Genomic DNA, 17517 nt, shown 5'->3' on the forward strand with positions numbered 1-17517 from the left:
AACTCTTTCAATTGACGTCTGTGTCCCCTTAACACTCCCAGAATTGTGAGGCTTTGTTTTTCAGCACTCCCTTACTTTCTGGCACTACAAGACGCTCCAGGTTTTTCTTGTACATTTGTTACACCAGTCCTAGAATGAGTCATATCTCCAAGGGACCCTGGTTCCTTTTATTGGAGAATGGTATTTGAAACCAAGAGCTGAGAGCTCTGTGTAATTTTTATATCCTGCTACACTAAAACAAACAAAAACCGCAAATTAAACAAACAAACAAACAAACTAAAAAACCCCTGAGTTCCCAGGGCCAACCTTGGAATCCCTTTCCTGGCTTCCTTTGAGAGTTGGGGTTGGAGGTCGTCCTGACCATCATCTGTTTGGTGACTTTCCTTCAGGTGGGCGCCAGCCTGGCTCTGGTGGGCATTGATAAAACTAACAAATGATAGTGTAGTAAGTACTCAAAGAGAGGAAAGTAAAGGTGCATAGAAGGAGAAACTAATGCAGTGGGGTGGAGCTGGAAGAAATTTCAAGCCTTGAGAGTAGCTCAGGATGTGCTGCTTGAGTTCAGACACAGTAGCTGTCATCTTTTAGATCCCATGCTCTTGGTACCCCTAACCTGACCTGCTGCCTGGCCCACAGCAGTCCTCCATCAGCATCCTGCTGATGGTCCCACCCCACTGAGCTCAGAGTAGCCCACAAAATATTAGCAGAGCCCTCAATGTGGGAAGCCCCAAAGTAGCTCTCCAGCCCTGCTGCTTGTCCTAGGCAGAAGAATCCTGCCAAGTTTCTGAATTTATTCTGTGTGCCGTTTGGGGATTTCTGAACCATCCTTGGTGACGTCTCCACTGAAAGCAGCATTTGGGAGGTTACCTCTAAGGTGAAGTTATCAAAGGGGTCCTCCAGGGGGCTCTGGACTAAGGTGGGTGGAGAGGGAACAGAGAAGAGTGAAGTAAAGGCCCTGTCCCAGGAGTGTGCCAGTCATGGGAACTGAGACAAACCCAAGGAAGACAAAGGCTAGGAGGCAGCTGGCTCCAGGTCACAAGGTTCAGTCAGTTGCTGTGGTAGTTCTGAGGTGATGACACCTGGCTGCAGTGGAGGGTGGGAGGGGTGGGAGAGTTGCAAGCGGTGGCATTCCTGTAGGCAACTCACTGCTAACAGACATTGAAGCTGGACAGCCCAGGTACCTGCTAGGGAATAACAAGTAAGCCATCTTGACAGGACTAAGGGAATAAGCAGGGAAGTGGAGGCTGGGAAGGTTTTAGAAAAGGATTCTTATACCTGGGCCCAGACAAATTTCATGGCCTGGAGACTGAAACTGGGTGCAAAGCTGAGAGATCACGTGCATTTTTCAGGGCACAGGGTTAACAGAGCTCATAGCATTTTCTCAAAGGTTGAGAGCCACTGTTGCTTCTGGGCAAAGTGAGATAAAACTTGGAAGCTGCCTAGGATCGGACCTTACAGTTTATCAACCCTGCCTGAAGTACAGTGGCCCTTAACTAACTCGGGCCTCCTAAAACCCTTTCTGCAGGGGGAAGGGGGACTGGTATTATTGTTTTCATTTCACCGAAACTGACAACTCATTCCTTTTCTATAATCCCAGGGGTCCTCTTGGAGGTATCTCCGTGATTCCAGAGAAAAGGGTGCACAGCCTGGGGTGAGTACGGGAGACCCTGTGTGCAAACATTCATTCTCCAGGGGAGACCGAGGGAAGCCAAGGCCTGAGGAAGTCCAGGGCGCACACAGCTAATTATGACTGCGACTACAACTTTGTGGAATACCTTCGGGGTCGCCCAGGGATTTGGGGGCGGATAAGAGGCCACGGGCTCGGAGGCCTCAGGTTTGCTGTGTTGATCAGCTTCGGGAGGACCGAAGAAGTAATGCAGGTGTGAGCGCGGGGGAAAGGGGACAGCGGCAAAACGTGCAGGAACCTTGCATCCGGGCAGCAGAGACCCCGGTAGCATGGTGCGTGGCCGGATGGGCACTGCGCGTGGCCTCCGGCGCCCAGGACCCGCTGCAGACCGCGGGTTCACTCCCACACTTCCCTCCTGAGCTGCACAGGCCACACCTCGATGGGACGCTGTGGGCGGGAGGCACGGAGGTGCGGGTGTCCACTTCAACCGGGCTGGCTCAGTGCCAGTCGTTGCTAAGCCCTTTTGCATTCAAAAGCCTCAGATAAGGAGGTCAAAGCCCAGTTGGGGGTGGACGAGAGAATCCTGCCGCCGCTAGCCGGTCCCCAGCGGCTCCCGACCACTGTGTGGGTCAGTAGAGCCGGTGCGCTCGGGCGAAGGCTACTGCCCCGCGTTCTTCCGCCCGCGGGAGCCCAAGGACCCGCCTTCGTCCATCATCCCCCATCCGCTCCCCGGGCCACTGCCGAGTAGCCCCGCGTAAGCCGCCGGGCCATCGGTCAGTCCAGGAAGTGCCCGCGAGGTCATCGGTACAACAAAGGCGGCCCCAAGCTGCGCCTTCTGTCTTGTAAATACCGGGCCGTGTCCCCGGGCACAGTGGAGCCCCGGGAGAGAAGCAGCCGGAGGAATCCCGCCCCCACTCCGCACCCTTCCCCCACAATTACGGAGCGCATTCATTTGAAATGTTAATGTTTTGAAGCTTCCCGTAGGCCTGCATCTGTCTCCCTGAAAGCAGGCTGCAGCCTCTGGGATTAATAAACAAACCAGCATTTGGCTTGGATGGGAGCCGGGTAAACATTTGTTGGTCTCAAAGACAGAGGCAGGTGTACTAGGACAAACGCGGGTAAATCATTACACAGTCCCGCCACTCGCTTTAAAAAGACTCCTTTGTGCACAGATTCCAGGAGAGAGAAGTTTTCCCAATCTACAGGCCCTTATTTGCACCCTCCGGGCTGAGGGCCCCAGCCCCGCTGCCTTCTGCCCCCCGACCCGCACGGTGGAATCCGGGCCACAGGTAGAGGGCGAGGCGGCGCCGCGCTCGGGCGGAGCCAAGCCCAGGCCCCGCCCAGGTGCTGTCAGGCCAGTTCCCCGCCTGCAGCTCCACCGCCAAGGGGCCGCTAGAATTCCGGATGTCTTGGGGTAAAAGCCCCGACCACCGCGAGGTTCTGTGTCTCTGGCCCGTAGGCCTGAGCCTAACGCGCCCGGCCTCCGCAGCGGGAGGACACAGAGGGTTGTCACAACCGGTGTTTTTAAAAGACTTGACCTGTGTCTCCCTGCTCACATTCCATAGTTGTCGGGTTATTGCCAAAATAGCATCATGTCGGATTCTTTGCTCAGCCCAGCTGCTAGCGATGATAATAGTACCCGCGAACACTTTGGCAGCGCTGACACTCTGCCAGTCACTGTTCGAATCCCTTCACATGGATTAATTTGTGATGAGATGATTCAAGTCATCGACGTGCTTCTTTCTAGAACAGGTACATCACTTACTCTCCACCCGTCCTCTCGGGATGAGAGCAAATCGGGATGCGCGCATAGAATATGGGGTTCCAGTTGTGCAGGTATGACTCCAAGGGCTCGGGGTTCATATGTGCTGCAGAGAGGCTTTGGAGGTCGCCAGGGCGCCATTGTGGTCCTGGAACTCTGCCAGGCCCCCACAGTTCCCCAACTTCAACATTCTTTAATCCATTAAACCCTCCAAGCAGGCGCTGCCTGGCCTTCCAAAAGCTTTTTCCTCAAGCTGGGAAAACCCAACAGAGAAATGATCATTTTTCAACTATGAGAGCCAACAACACTCATACATAATGAAGCAAGTCACACAAAAGAAAGAATTCCTTCCCACTCTCCTGGGAGAGGTCCCTCAGCGCAGAGAATATTCAGAGCTGCCCAAACTATGGGCCAGGCTGGGGTATGTACAGAGTAGGAGGGCTCTCACCCAAGAGCTGGAGTTTGTCACCGGAAGAAATCCCTGCCCAGGTTATTCATAAGCATTTCTTTGAAATCCCAATTCCTGTGTTTCCTCTGTCCCAAGTTGTGGATCCCCTGGGCCAGCTGAGGGATACAGGGAAGGGAGGAGGAACAGCTTAGAGTAGAGGAGCCCGCTCTCTATCCCAGTAATAGCAGCTGAGTGCTGTCAGAGGACCCAATGGACAAGGTGGAAAGAGATTGTATATCACCTGGGTAAGACTAGGCACTGTGGCCCCAAACTGGTGAATAAGCCTGGTCTTGTAGACACCTGTCTGCCCCTCTACCCTTGGTGTTCACAGATTACATATCTCCTAGGGTCGCCTAGATTTATCTTCCTGCAAGGACTAGTCCATTCCTGACTCCAACCTAGCCTCTTCCTCTAAATACCCCCGAAGTCTCAACCAGATTCTTACTTTTCCAGGCAGGCCTGAACCTCTGGCTTAAAAGGACAGCAAAACGATGGGGTTCCTCTACATGGCCTGATATTAAGGGCCCAGGATAGTACATGCTTCATGCCTGTGACCTTTGGAGAAAGACAGACACCTAAGTAGCTGGGTGATCTTGGGCAAATCATTTATCTTTGACAGTGTTCCTTAAGTTTCCCATCAGCAGGGTGGTTGGATAATAGAACCAAAATCCCTGAAAAGGAGATGTAGGGAAATCTGCATCGTAAACTCAGCACCTGGAAGCCTGCTCACCTGTTTTCTCACATGCTCTCCTGAGGCTCTACTACATGATAGTAGAGACGGTAATGTCACTACCACACTGTCGTTTGCCCTGCAAGTGAAATACTTGAAACTGAATCACCCTGGCATCCTGGCTTGGGTGAGCAGCAGTCAGAGGGAGATTGGCTTTCAGAGCAGGTGACAACCCAGAGGCCTGCCTCCTGTCACTGTAGCCAGGCAGTCAGCTAACACCACCTCACTGTTGGGATGGATCTTGCTCCCAGCAGCGTATCCCACTGCCTCCTGCCTAGGAGGGGAGCCCAAGCAGATCTTCACTGACATTCAATAGCCTTGTTCTTCCACTGTTTCCATCTCAAGGATATTAATCTCTAGCCTGCCTGCGGCTATCAGAATTCTTTTTCAACACTTCCAATACACACACTCATCATAGCCATTTTCCGGACTTACTAGAAAGAGGCACAAAACTCCAATATGACCCAAACTCCATATGCCTGGCTTTCTGTATCTTTTAATTGAGAACTATGGAAACACGGAATAGAGGATGATTGATTTATGTGAGAGGGTATATGATTCATGATAAGGTTCCACAAGTGGAGAGGGAGAAAGACTTTCCAGGCAGAGGGGACTGAATGAGTCTTGCAATGAAGGCTTGAGGCTCTTGAGTAGTCTGATACAGGTAGAGAGGAGAAGAAGTGGGACGGGAGGTGTGGTCAACGCCATTGCAAATGCCAATGGATGTGAACTCATTTCTGGTAGACAGTGGGGAGCCACCAAAGTTTTTTTTAAAAGAGGTAGGTGGTTTGTTACATTCATGTTTTAGAATCATCATTCTGGTGGCTGTGTGTGAATTCATCTTTTTAAACAGACTTTTTTTAGAACAGTTTTAGGTTCACAGAAAAATTGAGCATAGAATACAGAGAATTCCCATATACCTCCCTCCCCAGCCCCCCCAGTTTACTGTTTTGCATTAGTGTGGTATATTTGTTACAATTAATGAACCAATATTGATACATTGTTAACTAAAGTCCCTAGTTTACATTAGTGTTCACTCTGTGTTTTACAGTTCCATGGGTTTTGACAAGTGCATACTATCATGCACACACCGTTACAGTATCATACAGAATCGTTTCACCACCCTAAAAAAATCCCCTGTGCTTCACCTATTCATTACTCCTCCTCCCTGTAAATCTCTTGGCAATCACTCTATCTCAACTCATCTCGCTTTTCCAGAACATCATATAGTTGGAATCATACGGTATGTGGACTTTTCAGACTGGCTTCTGTCTCTTAGTAATATGCATTTAAGGTTCTTCCATGTCTTTTTGTGGCTCGAGAGCTCATTTCTTTTGGTAAGTCTATTTCTTTTTGGCGGGGGGGGGGGCGGCCACACTGCGCGGCTTGTGGTATATAAGTTCCCTGACCAGGGATTGAACCCAGGCCCTTGGCAGCGAAAGAGCCGAGTCCTAACCACTGGACCACCAGGGCATTCTCTGGTAAGTCTATTTTTTTACGTTTTCCTTCAATAAATATTTACTGAACTTCTATAGCAACTTCTATAGATTCTGTCTATCCAATAGAGATATAATGCAAGGTCACAAATTTACTTTTTCTAGTAGCCACATTAAAAAAGGTAAAAAGGAGATGAAATTAACTTTAATAACATATTCTACTTAACACAATGTATTCAAAATATTATTATTTCAACATTTTATCAGTATAAAAATTGAGATACTTTATATATACATTTTTTGTACTAAGCCTTGGAAACCCAGTGCTTTGTATTTCCAGAACATCTCAGGTTGGACTAGCCACATTTCCAGTGCTTGGTGGACACACACAGCTGGACAGTGCAGTACCGTGCTGGATGCTGAGGATGAGCAGGTGGACAAGGTCTCTGACCTCATACCGTTGACAGCCTAGTGTGGGAGACAGATAGTAAAGAAGTCAACAAATCATTTTGGAGAGAGATAAGCGTTATTGAGAAAATAATACACCGGTATTATATAGAGACTGGGAGGCAGATTTAGATTGCCTGGGTAGTCGGGAAAGCCTTTCTGAGGCTGAGACCCAAATGAGGAGGCATTAACCATCAATTATCTATTGCCACAATAATGCTGTATAACAAGCCACTTCAAAATTCACAGGCTTACTATAATAGCTAGTTATTATTGCTCATGAGTCTACAAGTCAGCTGGGCAGTTCTTCTGGTCCCAGGTGGGCTCACACATGCATCTGTGAGCAGCTGCAGGTCAGGTGGGTGGCTATGCTGATCCTGGCTGGGCTTGCCTGTTTGGGGTCTGCTGGCTGTTGACTGGTATAGGATGTCCTCAGCTCTTTTCCATATAGCTTCTCATCCTCCAGCAGGCTAGCCCAGGCCTGTTCTCATGGTGGAGGCAGGGATCCAAGAGAGAATGTGGAAGCATTCAAGGTTTATGAAGGCTCAGGCTCAGAACTATTTATCACTTCTGCCACATTCTTTTGGCAGAAGCAAGTTACAAGGCCAGCCCAGATTCTGGGAGGAGTTGCAAAGACACATTGCAAGAGGTGTGTGTACAGGGAAGGATGGAAAATTCAGGCGATTTTGGCAATTCATCTCCCATATTACTTAAAAAGCTTTCAACACCATCAGGAAGTTGTAACAATGCTAAACTCGTATGCGCCCAATAAAATATCCTAAAAATATAAAAACAGAAATAGAATTGTAGGGAGAAATTGACAAAATTCCTCTTACAGTGGGAGGTTTCAATATACCTTTTGCAATTATTGGTAGTTCAAGCACACACACAAACAATAAATAAAGATATGGAAGAGTTCAACATAATTTACGAGGTATTTAGTTCACAAATATTTTCAGCACGCTTTCTGTGTGTGAGGCACTATTCTAGGTGTGCTGGGCATATAGCTGTGAAAAGTCAACAATCCCTGTCCTCATAGAGTTTATATTCTAGTGGAAGGAAACAAACAGACAAGTTAATATGTAAAACAAACATGATGACTACTATGGTGAAAGACAAGAGGGAAAGGATATGGAGTGTGGGGATAGCAGGGTGAGGGGTTTAACTTAAATAGCATGGTCAGGGTAGACGCTACTGAGCAGACACTGGAGCGAAGACCTGAGAGAGGTGAGGGCATGAGTCCTGTGCTTATCTCCAGGACCAGTGGAGGGAACAGCAGTACAAAGACCCTGAGGCAGTAGCTTGTTTGGCAGGTTCTAGTAGTAGACAGAGGCAGGCTTGGCAAAGTGGGAAGGGATAGGAGTAGTCAGGGGCCAGATCATGCAGGGCCTTATAGGCCATGATAAGGATTTTCGATTTTAGTTTTGGTGATGGGAAGCCCCAGGAGGGTTTTTGTTGAGGGAGAGGGGTATCATAGAGCATTAGGGGTGAGGACCTTGGGGAGAAGAGGGCTGTTTCCAGACAAGGGTCAGGTAGCCAGACCTTTAGAGATTACTGGGTACCAATCCTTATCAGGCAGCCTGTCCCCAGGGAATTTCCCTTGCTTTGTCTTTCAATTACCTAGACAGCAGTTTATTCCCCAAAGGATGTCACTATCTCCAGAGAACACGTTCCAATTATCCCAGAAAACAAGGTAATTGGGATTATAGCAATATTCATCGCCTCAATTCTCAGAATGAAAACCTATCCAAAGCAAGAACAAAAGGTAGCTCCAGAAAGCACTCCCTCCCACTTGGGAAAACCCAGTCCTCAACTTATGGAGCCACAGTTTATGTGAAACTGTTGTTAGTTTCAAGTCACTTTCTTTTTATGATATAATCTTACATTAAAAAAAGAAAGAAATGGGGCCGTTTATTCAACAAATATTTACTGAGCACCTACTATGTGCCACACACTCTTCTAGGTGCAAGGGATACAGCAGAAAACAAGACCGGCAAAGATCTCTGCCCTCATACGGAAGATAAACACGCAAAATATGTGATATGTTGGATGAGGAGATAAATGCCCTGAAGAAAAATAAGGGGGGGAATAGTGAACATTTGAGAGTGGGTGTGTTACAATTTAAAATAGGCTAGTCAGGGGGAGATTAGTTGAAAAAGTCCTATCAGCCCAATATTCCTCGGAACAGAGAGAAGGGTTGGGGAGTGTCAGAGGGATAAAGGCAGGGCGGGGCCCACATCTTGTAATACAACCACTACAATGTTAAGGGTATGATTTATAATTTTATTCCACATTCCATGAAAAGGAAAAATTTCCTCTAGCCGATGTGGTAATTTCTGACCTCTAGTTCTTGGAACTGAATTATATAAGTTGTAGTACATTTTACTACACATTATCAGAAAAAGACGGCATAGCTCTATTTAGCAACTCCAGTTCTGACAGTTCCCATGTCTGGGCTAAAACAAAGGCACAACAATGGCAGAATAGATTCTTCTATTAGTTTTCTTTGTGGGATTTTCTTTTTTCAGCTAGAGTCCATCTGAGTGGAACTCAAGGTAGTGGGGATGCTGTGCTCCTCTAGGCAGCATACAGGGACAGCCTGCAGCATCAAAGGGTACACGCTTGCCTCAGATCCTTTTCAGTTTCTGAAATACATAAGAAATTTAATGGAAAAAAAATCAGACATCTGAGAGCTTTGCATAGAGGCATTCTAGCAAAGAAAAAAAGCACCTACTGGGTGTGTATGTGCGCAGATTCAAATGAAGTGAAGAGAACCAACCTAGGGGGTGGGAATGGGGAATGGGCAGGAGTATAAGCTGAGGGAACTAAGAAAACAAAAGCAATAAAATATAAAAAAACCCAAAAAGCTGCTTGCCCATGTGTTATCCACACTGGAATCCAGTTCGCTCACTCTGGTATGGAACTCGGGGCCATGGCAAGGGAATGGGGTGGAGCCTTCAGAGCATTTGTTAGCCTCAGTGGAACCAGGGAGGTAAAGGGTAAAGTGGTGGTACAGCTTGCAGATCCACAGTCTGAACTTCCTCTAGGAGGGGCCCTGGAGTGGGCAGGCTCTCCTGTCTTTAGTGTGGGACACATGAGGGTGGAGAGCCCTAGCACAGCTCTTTTCAGTATTCATACACCAAGCTCCCACAGACTTAACACACACACACAATTTATTTTTCAAATCATGTACTGGATTCAAGACGATCTGAAAGTACTAATGGGTCCTGAATGCTTAAGAAAAAGTTTGATTTCCTCATTAGTTACAACACCTCGAGCAAATGCCAACGTCTCCATTACCTCACTTGTAAAATAAAGATAACAGGTAGAGATGCAAATGAAGACTTCCTCAAGAGCCTGATATCATATCTGATGCATAGTAGGTTCTTAATGTTCTCCCCCATCCTAACAAAAAGAATTAGATTACTGTCAAACGCTATGGGTATACTTTAAAACAGTACTTGTTAACCTTTAACATGTGGACCAATCACCTGGGGGAATCCTGTTAAAGTGCAGATTCTGATTCAGGGGAGTTGGGGAGGGGACAAGGATTCTTGCATTACCCAACAAGCTTCCAGGTTCTGACTATGCTGGGGGTCACTCTTGGAGTAGCAAAAATTTAACATTAAGTTCCATTACTTAACACAACTACCACACAAAAACCCTCAAAAGGAGCTCCACAGACTAGCTATTTCTTTAAAAATTTTACTTTTCCACTTCAGCTTCATGCAGAGTCACTGACCCAGCTAAGTGCCCAGCACCAGCCAGGCCAGGGCATAATGAGCTTTGTGAGGGCATCATTTGGTCCCGGAGGGTTCACAGCACCCTTTTACAGAAAGATCCTGCAACTGTCTCCCCACCATTTTCAGCTTTTTGATCTTAGCCTTTGCCTCTGATGATAATTACCCCTTAATTAGCACCCACCACCATGTCATCTAAATAATTATAGTAAGTGCAGCTTGCACCTCTGCTGGCAGTCTTCAAACACACTGATAAAACAAGATCCTATGCCAATTTTTAAAAAGACAAAACTGACCCAAATAAAAGTCACATGCCGTGGAACACGCAGACTCATTAAAACTTCCATTAGAATAAGCTACTTGAGTTGGTTTTGGAAAAAAAAAAAAATTATATAGTGAAGCCGTAACACCAATGTGAGGGCATTTGGAGGTAGGGCCTTTGGGAGGTTATAGTTTATGAGGGTAGAACCACTATATGAAGAGACACAAATGATCTCTCTCTACCATGTGAAGAAACAGCAAGAAGGCAGCCATCTGCAAGCCAGGAAGAGAGTCCTCACCAGGAATATAATCAACCTGCACCTTGATCTTGGACTTCCTAGCCTCCAGAATGTGAGAAATAAATTTCTACTGTTTAAGCCAAAAAAAAAAAAAAAAAAGAAAAAAGTTGGTTTTGAAACAATCAAGTATTGATATATTTGGGAAATTGTAAATGTCGGAATGTAAATTTTGCAAGCAGTTGTGCAAAAGTAAAACAGTTCAGCCAGACTAAAATCCACTTAAATTCCTGTTGGTAAGGGCTACAGGATGTCTGAACTATGTTTTCTGTTTGTAGCTGCCCGAATATATTGGAGGAGTTTGGTAACTTCCGGCGCATTCAAAGCAAATTGCCTTTTGTGGAGGAAGAGGCGGGCTTTTCAATTAGTTTTCTAATTTCCCAAGTGGATCTCCATTCACCGCCCACCTAACAGCAGTGCCATCCAAGCCCAAAGAATCATGTACATCTCTTAGGAGGAACCAATTGTGCTACTCTTAACGTGGTTTTCCCTCCGCAGCCTTAAAAACAAAAAAGGAAAACTGAAACTTTCCGAGTTTCTGAAGAGGTAATACATTGACACGGAAAAAACTTCGAACAGCACAAAATGGTGTATAAAGAAAAATAAATGATCTCCCATCATCTGCCACCTCCCTGTCCTCCCCAGAGGCAATCACTGGTTCATTAAATTTTTTATTATGGAAAATTTCAGATATATAGGTAGATCTATTGGAATGAGTCCGTGTATAACACAGCATCAGCAATGAAAAACACCCCACTGGCTTGTTTTATTCTCCTTCCATCAGTTTTTGTAGAGTTATTTTAAAATAAATCCCAGACACCGGATCATTTTATCTGTCAAAACTTTTAGTATTTCGTCTTTTTTTCTTTCTCTCCTTCACATAACCACATTACTGTCATCACACCCAACAAGGTTAACGATAATTCCTTAATACCATCCAATATTCTCAGGGGTCACTTTTAACGGGTTCGGGACGGACAGAGGGAGAAAGAACTACGAAGGTAAGGACCGAGGGGATACAGGTGGCACAATACAGAGCCGAGCCGACATCGCTCCAGGCCACGGCCGTGGATCGGGTGCCCAGTTCCCCGGGCCTCCCCGTTCCCGCTGTCATTAACTGCGCCGGGACAGCACCGGCCAGGACGGGTCGAGGGCCGCACGGAGCCGCGAGCTCCCAGCCTCCCGGCCGGCTCCCAGCCGGCGACCCCAGCAGGCCCGGCGCAGCTGTACAACCCACCGTCCCCAGACACCGGCGAGTCCCTGGAGGGGAAACGATTGACACAGCTGCCTGCACTGCGCCCCCGGCCCTCCCCCGTGGCACCTGCGTCTCCCGGCAGGGCCAGCAGCTGGAACTGGCTCCGGAGCCCGGGCCGCCCGGGTCCGCCGCAACCTCTCCTCCCGCTGCCAGCTCCCGCGCCGAGCTCTCGGCACCGCGACCTCGCGGACTCGGACTACAACTCCCGTCGGGCCCTGCGGTCGGCCCAATGGCGGGCGCCGGAGCATGCGGGGCGCGGCGCCTGCGCGGCGGTTTGAGTAAGCAGCCGCGCGATTGGCTGCGGGGTCGGGCGGCCGCGCGGGGCCTGTGGGAAGCGGAGTGACGGAGCGAGCGGCTGTTGGAGGAAGGAGGTGGGGGCCGGGAGCGCAAATGGCGTTGAGATGGTTCAGGGCCCTGTTCAAACTCTAGCGCTGACCATTCACCGACGGAAGCGGCGGCGCAGGAGGCGGCGGCGGCCCATCGGGGGCACGTAGCGGGCTCTGGTACCAGCTCCGGCGGCGGCGGCGGCGGCAGCCAGGGAGGCCTAGGCCCGGGCCCGGCCGGCGGCGCTCGAGGTGGGGAGGGAAGTTGCGGTGCCGCCGCTCCTCCCCCCCTCCACCGGGTTTCCTATTTACCGAGAGCGGAGTCGCGGGTTCTGACGGTGGCGGAGCCCTTTGCCTCTCTTCGCTCACCAGCCAGCCCCGTTCTCCCGCGCGGGGCTCCGGCGCCCGCCCGTGGGCCGTTGGGAGCGGGAGAAGCGGAGGCGGCCCGAGGCTAAAGCACCCGCCAGGCGCCGAGGGTAAGTGAGGTCTCGGGTGGCTGCCTAGGCCCGGAGCTTGCCGAGGGTGGGGGAGGCAGGGGTCCGGGAGGGGGTGATGGAAGTCTCTGTATCTCATCCACCCGGCCTCTGAGGAAGTTGGGCAGGGGAACAATCTGAAGAACTCTTTTCCCCTTTATTCTGAGTTCTTTCTGGGGCTACGGCTGATTTAGTTCCCTCCCCAGGCGCGGTCAAGTGCGTTGGTTTCAGGCCGGAATTTTTTGCCGTCTTTCCTCCGCCCCTGGCCGCCACTGAGGCCTTCCACTGCCCTGGGGATTCGGTGGCAGAGGCTTCCGGGGCGTCGGAAGCAACATCCCTTTCCTGGGAGGTGGGGGTGGGGAGGAGAAAAGTTGCGTGAGCTTCCAGCGGGAGGGGGGCCGCCTCTCCCCGCCACCTCCTCGCGCACCGCCGCCCCCAGGTGAGGATTTCTGGGTGATGACGTTTGGCTTTTCCGGCTTTCATTCCGTCGTGGAAGCCCCTAAGCCCTTGGAGATGTGAAAGACGCTGGATTTGCTTGGGGGTTAAGTGTGAGGACTTTTTATCCCAGCGCACTTCCCAGAAAATTCGACCTGGCTTTGGGCTGGGGCAAAGGCCCACCGACAGAAAAGACTTACTTGTGAATCATTCTTTCCTTTTTGGTTATGGTAATCTTTGGAGTTTGAAGCCTGAGCAAGATAGCCTGTGTTTTTGAAGTATACTGAAAATATAATGTTACATACGTCTACACACTTGTTTTTGAATTTCTGTGTACTTTACACTCGAGGCTTGGATAATGCCATCACAATAGTTTGTCTAGTGACTTTAAAAAAAAAAAAAAGACGTGGAAAACTGTAAAGACAGGCAAATGTAGGGGATATTGTATAATGAACTCCCATGTATTCATCTTTCAGATTCAACAGTTATTAACTCTAAACCCAATTTTTCTCATGTAAGCACTTTCCATTCCACACCCTTTAAAGTTAGAGAATCACTGACATTATTGCATCAGTATTTCAGTATATATTTGTCAAAGACATGGGTTTTTTTAAAAAAACATAAGCATGATTTTCTTGTAACTTAAAATAATTCACTCCTTAATATCAAATATTCATCTGCAGACTTTCAAGTTGTAACAGTGAATGCTTTATGGTTCTCGGACCACTTTTGCCGTGTGTTTTTCTGGTATGGGCCTAAAGTAGCCCAAGTCTAGATTTTTGGTTTGGCCTTTAGTCAGCATTTTTAGGTAATTACCGTGTTAGTGTATCCAAAACATTCCAGCTTTGTTGGTGTATGTGTAAATGTAGATCTGTAGATCAGGGCTTTACATCCAAGGAGGAATGAAAAGAAATGACTTATTTTGTGTTTCTTGTAGCTGCCAAATATACTTAGTTTTTTTAGCTATACTTAACAAGAAAGACAAGATTTTTTAGTGTAAATCTACAGTAGAAGGGGAAATAGATTTCCCAAAGGAAAAAGTTTTGTGACATGTTAAAAGGTCTTCGAACAAATTACAAATTATTTTCTCTTAAAGCAGATGTGTATGATGACTAAATTAAGTATTATTTTGTCCAATTAGAATTGGCTTCTAACCAAAATATTAGAGGGGAGATTCCTTTACTGGATATATATATGCACACACACATATATATATCAAACTGAGTTTACAGGGATTCCCTATAAATTGGGAGAATTTAAGTTGATAAAGGGAAACATAAACTACAGATTAAAACATTGAGAAGTATAGGTCAAAATATCATTCTGATTGTTGTATTGTGTAAGAAATGGATGAGGATTGATAGTGTTTAAGAAGTACTTTAACTTGTTTTAAAAATGTTTGACTCTTGATTTACTGTCCTGAAATATTTTTGTCCTAGCACTTAGTATGTAGATAAATCAGATGAATCAATTTATCCTATCTTCAAGCAAAGAGGAAAATAAAGTTACATGTTTCTATTGCTTCTTTTAATAATCCATGGACCAGTCAGTGTAATATGCTGGAGTTCACTAGCTCCAGCAAATGAGCACAGCACTATGGAGACAAGGAAGGTAGAAGAAATATGGTTTCGTGCACTAAGGGAGATGACCAAGTAAGGAATATTTTTCAAGTCATAGTTCATATTACATTAGACCAAAAATCAGGTTTTTAAGGATGGGTTAAAAGCTGCAGGTTCTAATATGTGAGAAAATAGCACCATTTTTCTGACTTTTTCCCTCTTATATGAGTAAGTGCTCTGAAATTTCAAAGAACTATATTTAGTCAATTATTTGACATCTCTAAAATCCTGAAAAAAATTAACATTTTGTGCTTAAGATTTTATATTAAGGGTAATTAACCTATTCAGATTATGTTTTATGGTAAAAGTGATATGAGAATAGTAAGTAGATTAATTTGAAACTTTTAAAGAAATCAGTGTTCCACTATAGGTTGGTTTTGTGAATGCTGTATTATAAGTTGGTTAGTTGTTAGGCTTTCTTATTCTGAAAGTAGCATATGAATATGTATTCGTAAAAAAGAAGTATGTAGAGTAAAAAATGAGCCCCTCTCTTTATACTCCCTCCCCTTATTTATTTAACTGTTTTTAAAGATTTGTACCTTGAACGTGGAAAAGCCATATGGGGAGAAAAGCCATATTTACTTGTTAAATATTTGGTGATTATATATTTTCTTACTTTTTTTTCCACAGAGAATATGAAACAGGTGTCAAAATGACATCCAGATTTGGGAAAACATACAGTAGGAAAGGAGGAAATGGCAGTTCAAAGTTTGATGAAGTCTTTTCCAACAAACGGACCACCCTTAGCACAAAGTGGGGAGAGACCACATTTATGGCTAAATTAGGACAGAAGAGGCCCAATTTCAAACCGGATATCCAAGAAATTCCGAAGAAACCCAAGATGGAAGAAGAAGATACTGGAGATCCTTTTGGATTTGACAGTGATGATGAGTCTCTACCAGTTTCTTCAAAGAATTTAGCCCAGGGTAAAGGTTCCTCTTATTCAGAATCTAGTGAAGCTGCTCAGCTGGAAGACGTCACTTCTGTACTTGAAACTAATAGCAAAATTAGTCATGTGATGGGTGAAGACAGTGTTGTATCTGATAAATGCTTACGTTTGGAGGATACTTTGCTTGGGAAAGAAAAGAGCACAAACCGTGTCTTAGACGATGATGCAAGCAGAAGTAGCTGTGCTAAATTAATGACTTCAGGTAAGTTTTGATTTTCTTTATTCTGAGCCAGGAGAGCTTTGTGTAAGCCATTTAGTTAAATGATTTTGATTTAGATTCTGAAATATTACACCTCTTGGGTTTTTTTTCTGCATTAATAATTAATGGGGACCAAAGATAATTTTGTAGAGGAGATTTAAGAAATTAAAGAAACCAATTAGGAGTTAAAATTTTACTTAAGCAACTTGGAAATTAATGTTTCCAGACTGTACTCACGGTACATTTTGGGAGTGATCTTTCATTAATCCTTAACTCCAATTGCAGTAAGAAACATCTCTTTTTGTTGTGTTGGGATTGCACAGTATCTCATTTCTATTACTGTGGAGGATTTGGATGGTTACTGATAATGAAACTGAGATGAGCATTTACAATGAGGATTAAGCTTAGGAGTGTTAGACTTTCTTCCAAAACTAGGAAGATTAAGGAAGTATGGAGTGGAAACAAAGAATTGAGCAAATTGAAATTAGTTTGGAGTCTGGTGCCAGTAGCAACTTGTATTAATAGATTTTCATCCACAAAACCAGTTGTATTTTTAAAATGTTAATTTGTAAACCTGGCATCTAGTGTTTGTTCTTAAAACAATGTATTTTATCAGTTGTACCCCTAACTCATTTTTGTAAAGGATTTAAGACTTACAATAATAAATGATAAAAAGTGCAATGAACTAAAAGACTGAAGAGCTTAGATTGGAGATGGCAAGGGAGACAGCCTGCGTGCCTTATCAGCAATAGGACAAGGATCGCACTGTGGTCTAAAACAAACCTTAGTTCTTGACTTCCTGGCAAAATTTAGTGATAATAAAAGGTTACATAGGGACTTGCCTGGCAGTCCAGTGGTTAAGACTCCGCGCTTCTATTGCAGGGGGCTCGGGTTCGATCACTGGTCAGGGAACTAAGATACCGCTTGCTGTGCGGCCTTAAAAAAAAAAGAAAAAATTACAGAGAGCTCATATTTTAAAAGGAGGTAAAGACAAAACTTTCCTATTTCTGAATTCTGGAGAGGAATTTGTCCTTTGGGGGCTTACTATAAGGCACCTCAAATACTTTGCCTTGCATAGTTTTACAAAAAATCCTGAACATTTTTCACTCTTTTTCTCACCCTTGGATGAGAGTGTGAGCCAGCTGTTACTGTCATTCCCTTGTCCTCCTGGTTAATTCTGATTTGGCTCTTCTTATCCTTTGCCTACATTTCTCCTGAAGCATTGTTCATAAATTAAGGTTAGGTTAAATTTTCATTAGAAAACAGAGCATAAAAGCTGTTTCCCAGATCAGTTCCTAAAAATGTATTCTAATCATAGAACCACTGAGCCAAAATGAACTTTAGTTCAGCTTTCCTTGTTTTATAGATGAGACTCAAAAAGATTAACAGTCCAAGTGTGGGTAGTGGCAGAATTGGAATGAGATTCATTTATTGATTTTTTTCAAAACACGCACCTACTCTGTGTCCTCCACTGTGCCAGGCTCTGGGAATGCTGTTCCAGTCAGTTATCCAGTGTTCTA

The 17517-nt window shown here is 45.8% G+C and overlaps 1 protein-coding gene and 1 long non-coding RNA gene across 3 annotated transcripts in view; one reads left to right on the top strand and one right to left on the bottom strand.

Moving 5' to 3' along the window:
- Positions 1 to 8709: 8709 nt before the first annotated feature.
- LOC133095396 (uncharacterized) lies at positions 8710 to 12187 on the bottom strand. The gene is made up of 2 exons (XR_009701600.1): positions 12066 to 12187; positions 8710 to 9092 (listed from the first exon to the last, which is right to left on the bottom strand). It is a non-coding gene; the product is annotated as an uncharacterized LOC133095396 (long non-coding RNA).
- A 233-nt stretch (positions 12188 to 12420) lies between these two features.
- The window catches only part of WAPL (WAPL cohesin release factor), a 75279-nt gene continuing 70182 nt past the window's right edge, over positions 12421 to 17517 (top strand). For both annotated transcript variants that reach the window (XM_061179855.1, XM_061179868.1), the window contains exons 1-2: positions 12421 to 12798; positions 15480 to 16000. In XM_061179855.1, the coding sequence (XP_061035838.1) occupies positions 15502 to 16000 (499 nt within the window). In that variant the 5' untranslated portion in view covers positions 12421 to 12798; positions 15480 to 15501. The remainder of the gene's footprint in view (positions 12799 to 15479; positions 16001 to 17517) is intronic.

Source organism: Eubalaena glacialis, chromosome 1 (assembly GCF_028564815.1).
Source record: "Eubalaena glacialis isolate mEubGla1 chromosome 1, mEubGla1.1.hap2.+ XY, whole genome shotgun sequence".
Lineage (NCBI taxonomy): Eukaryota > Metazoa > Chordata > Mammalia > Artiodactyla > Balaenidae > Eubalaena > Eubalaena glacialis.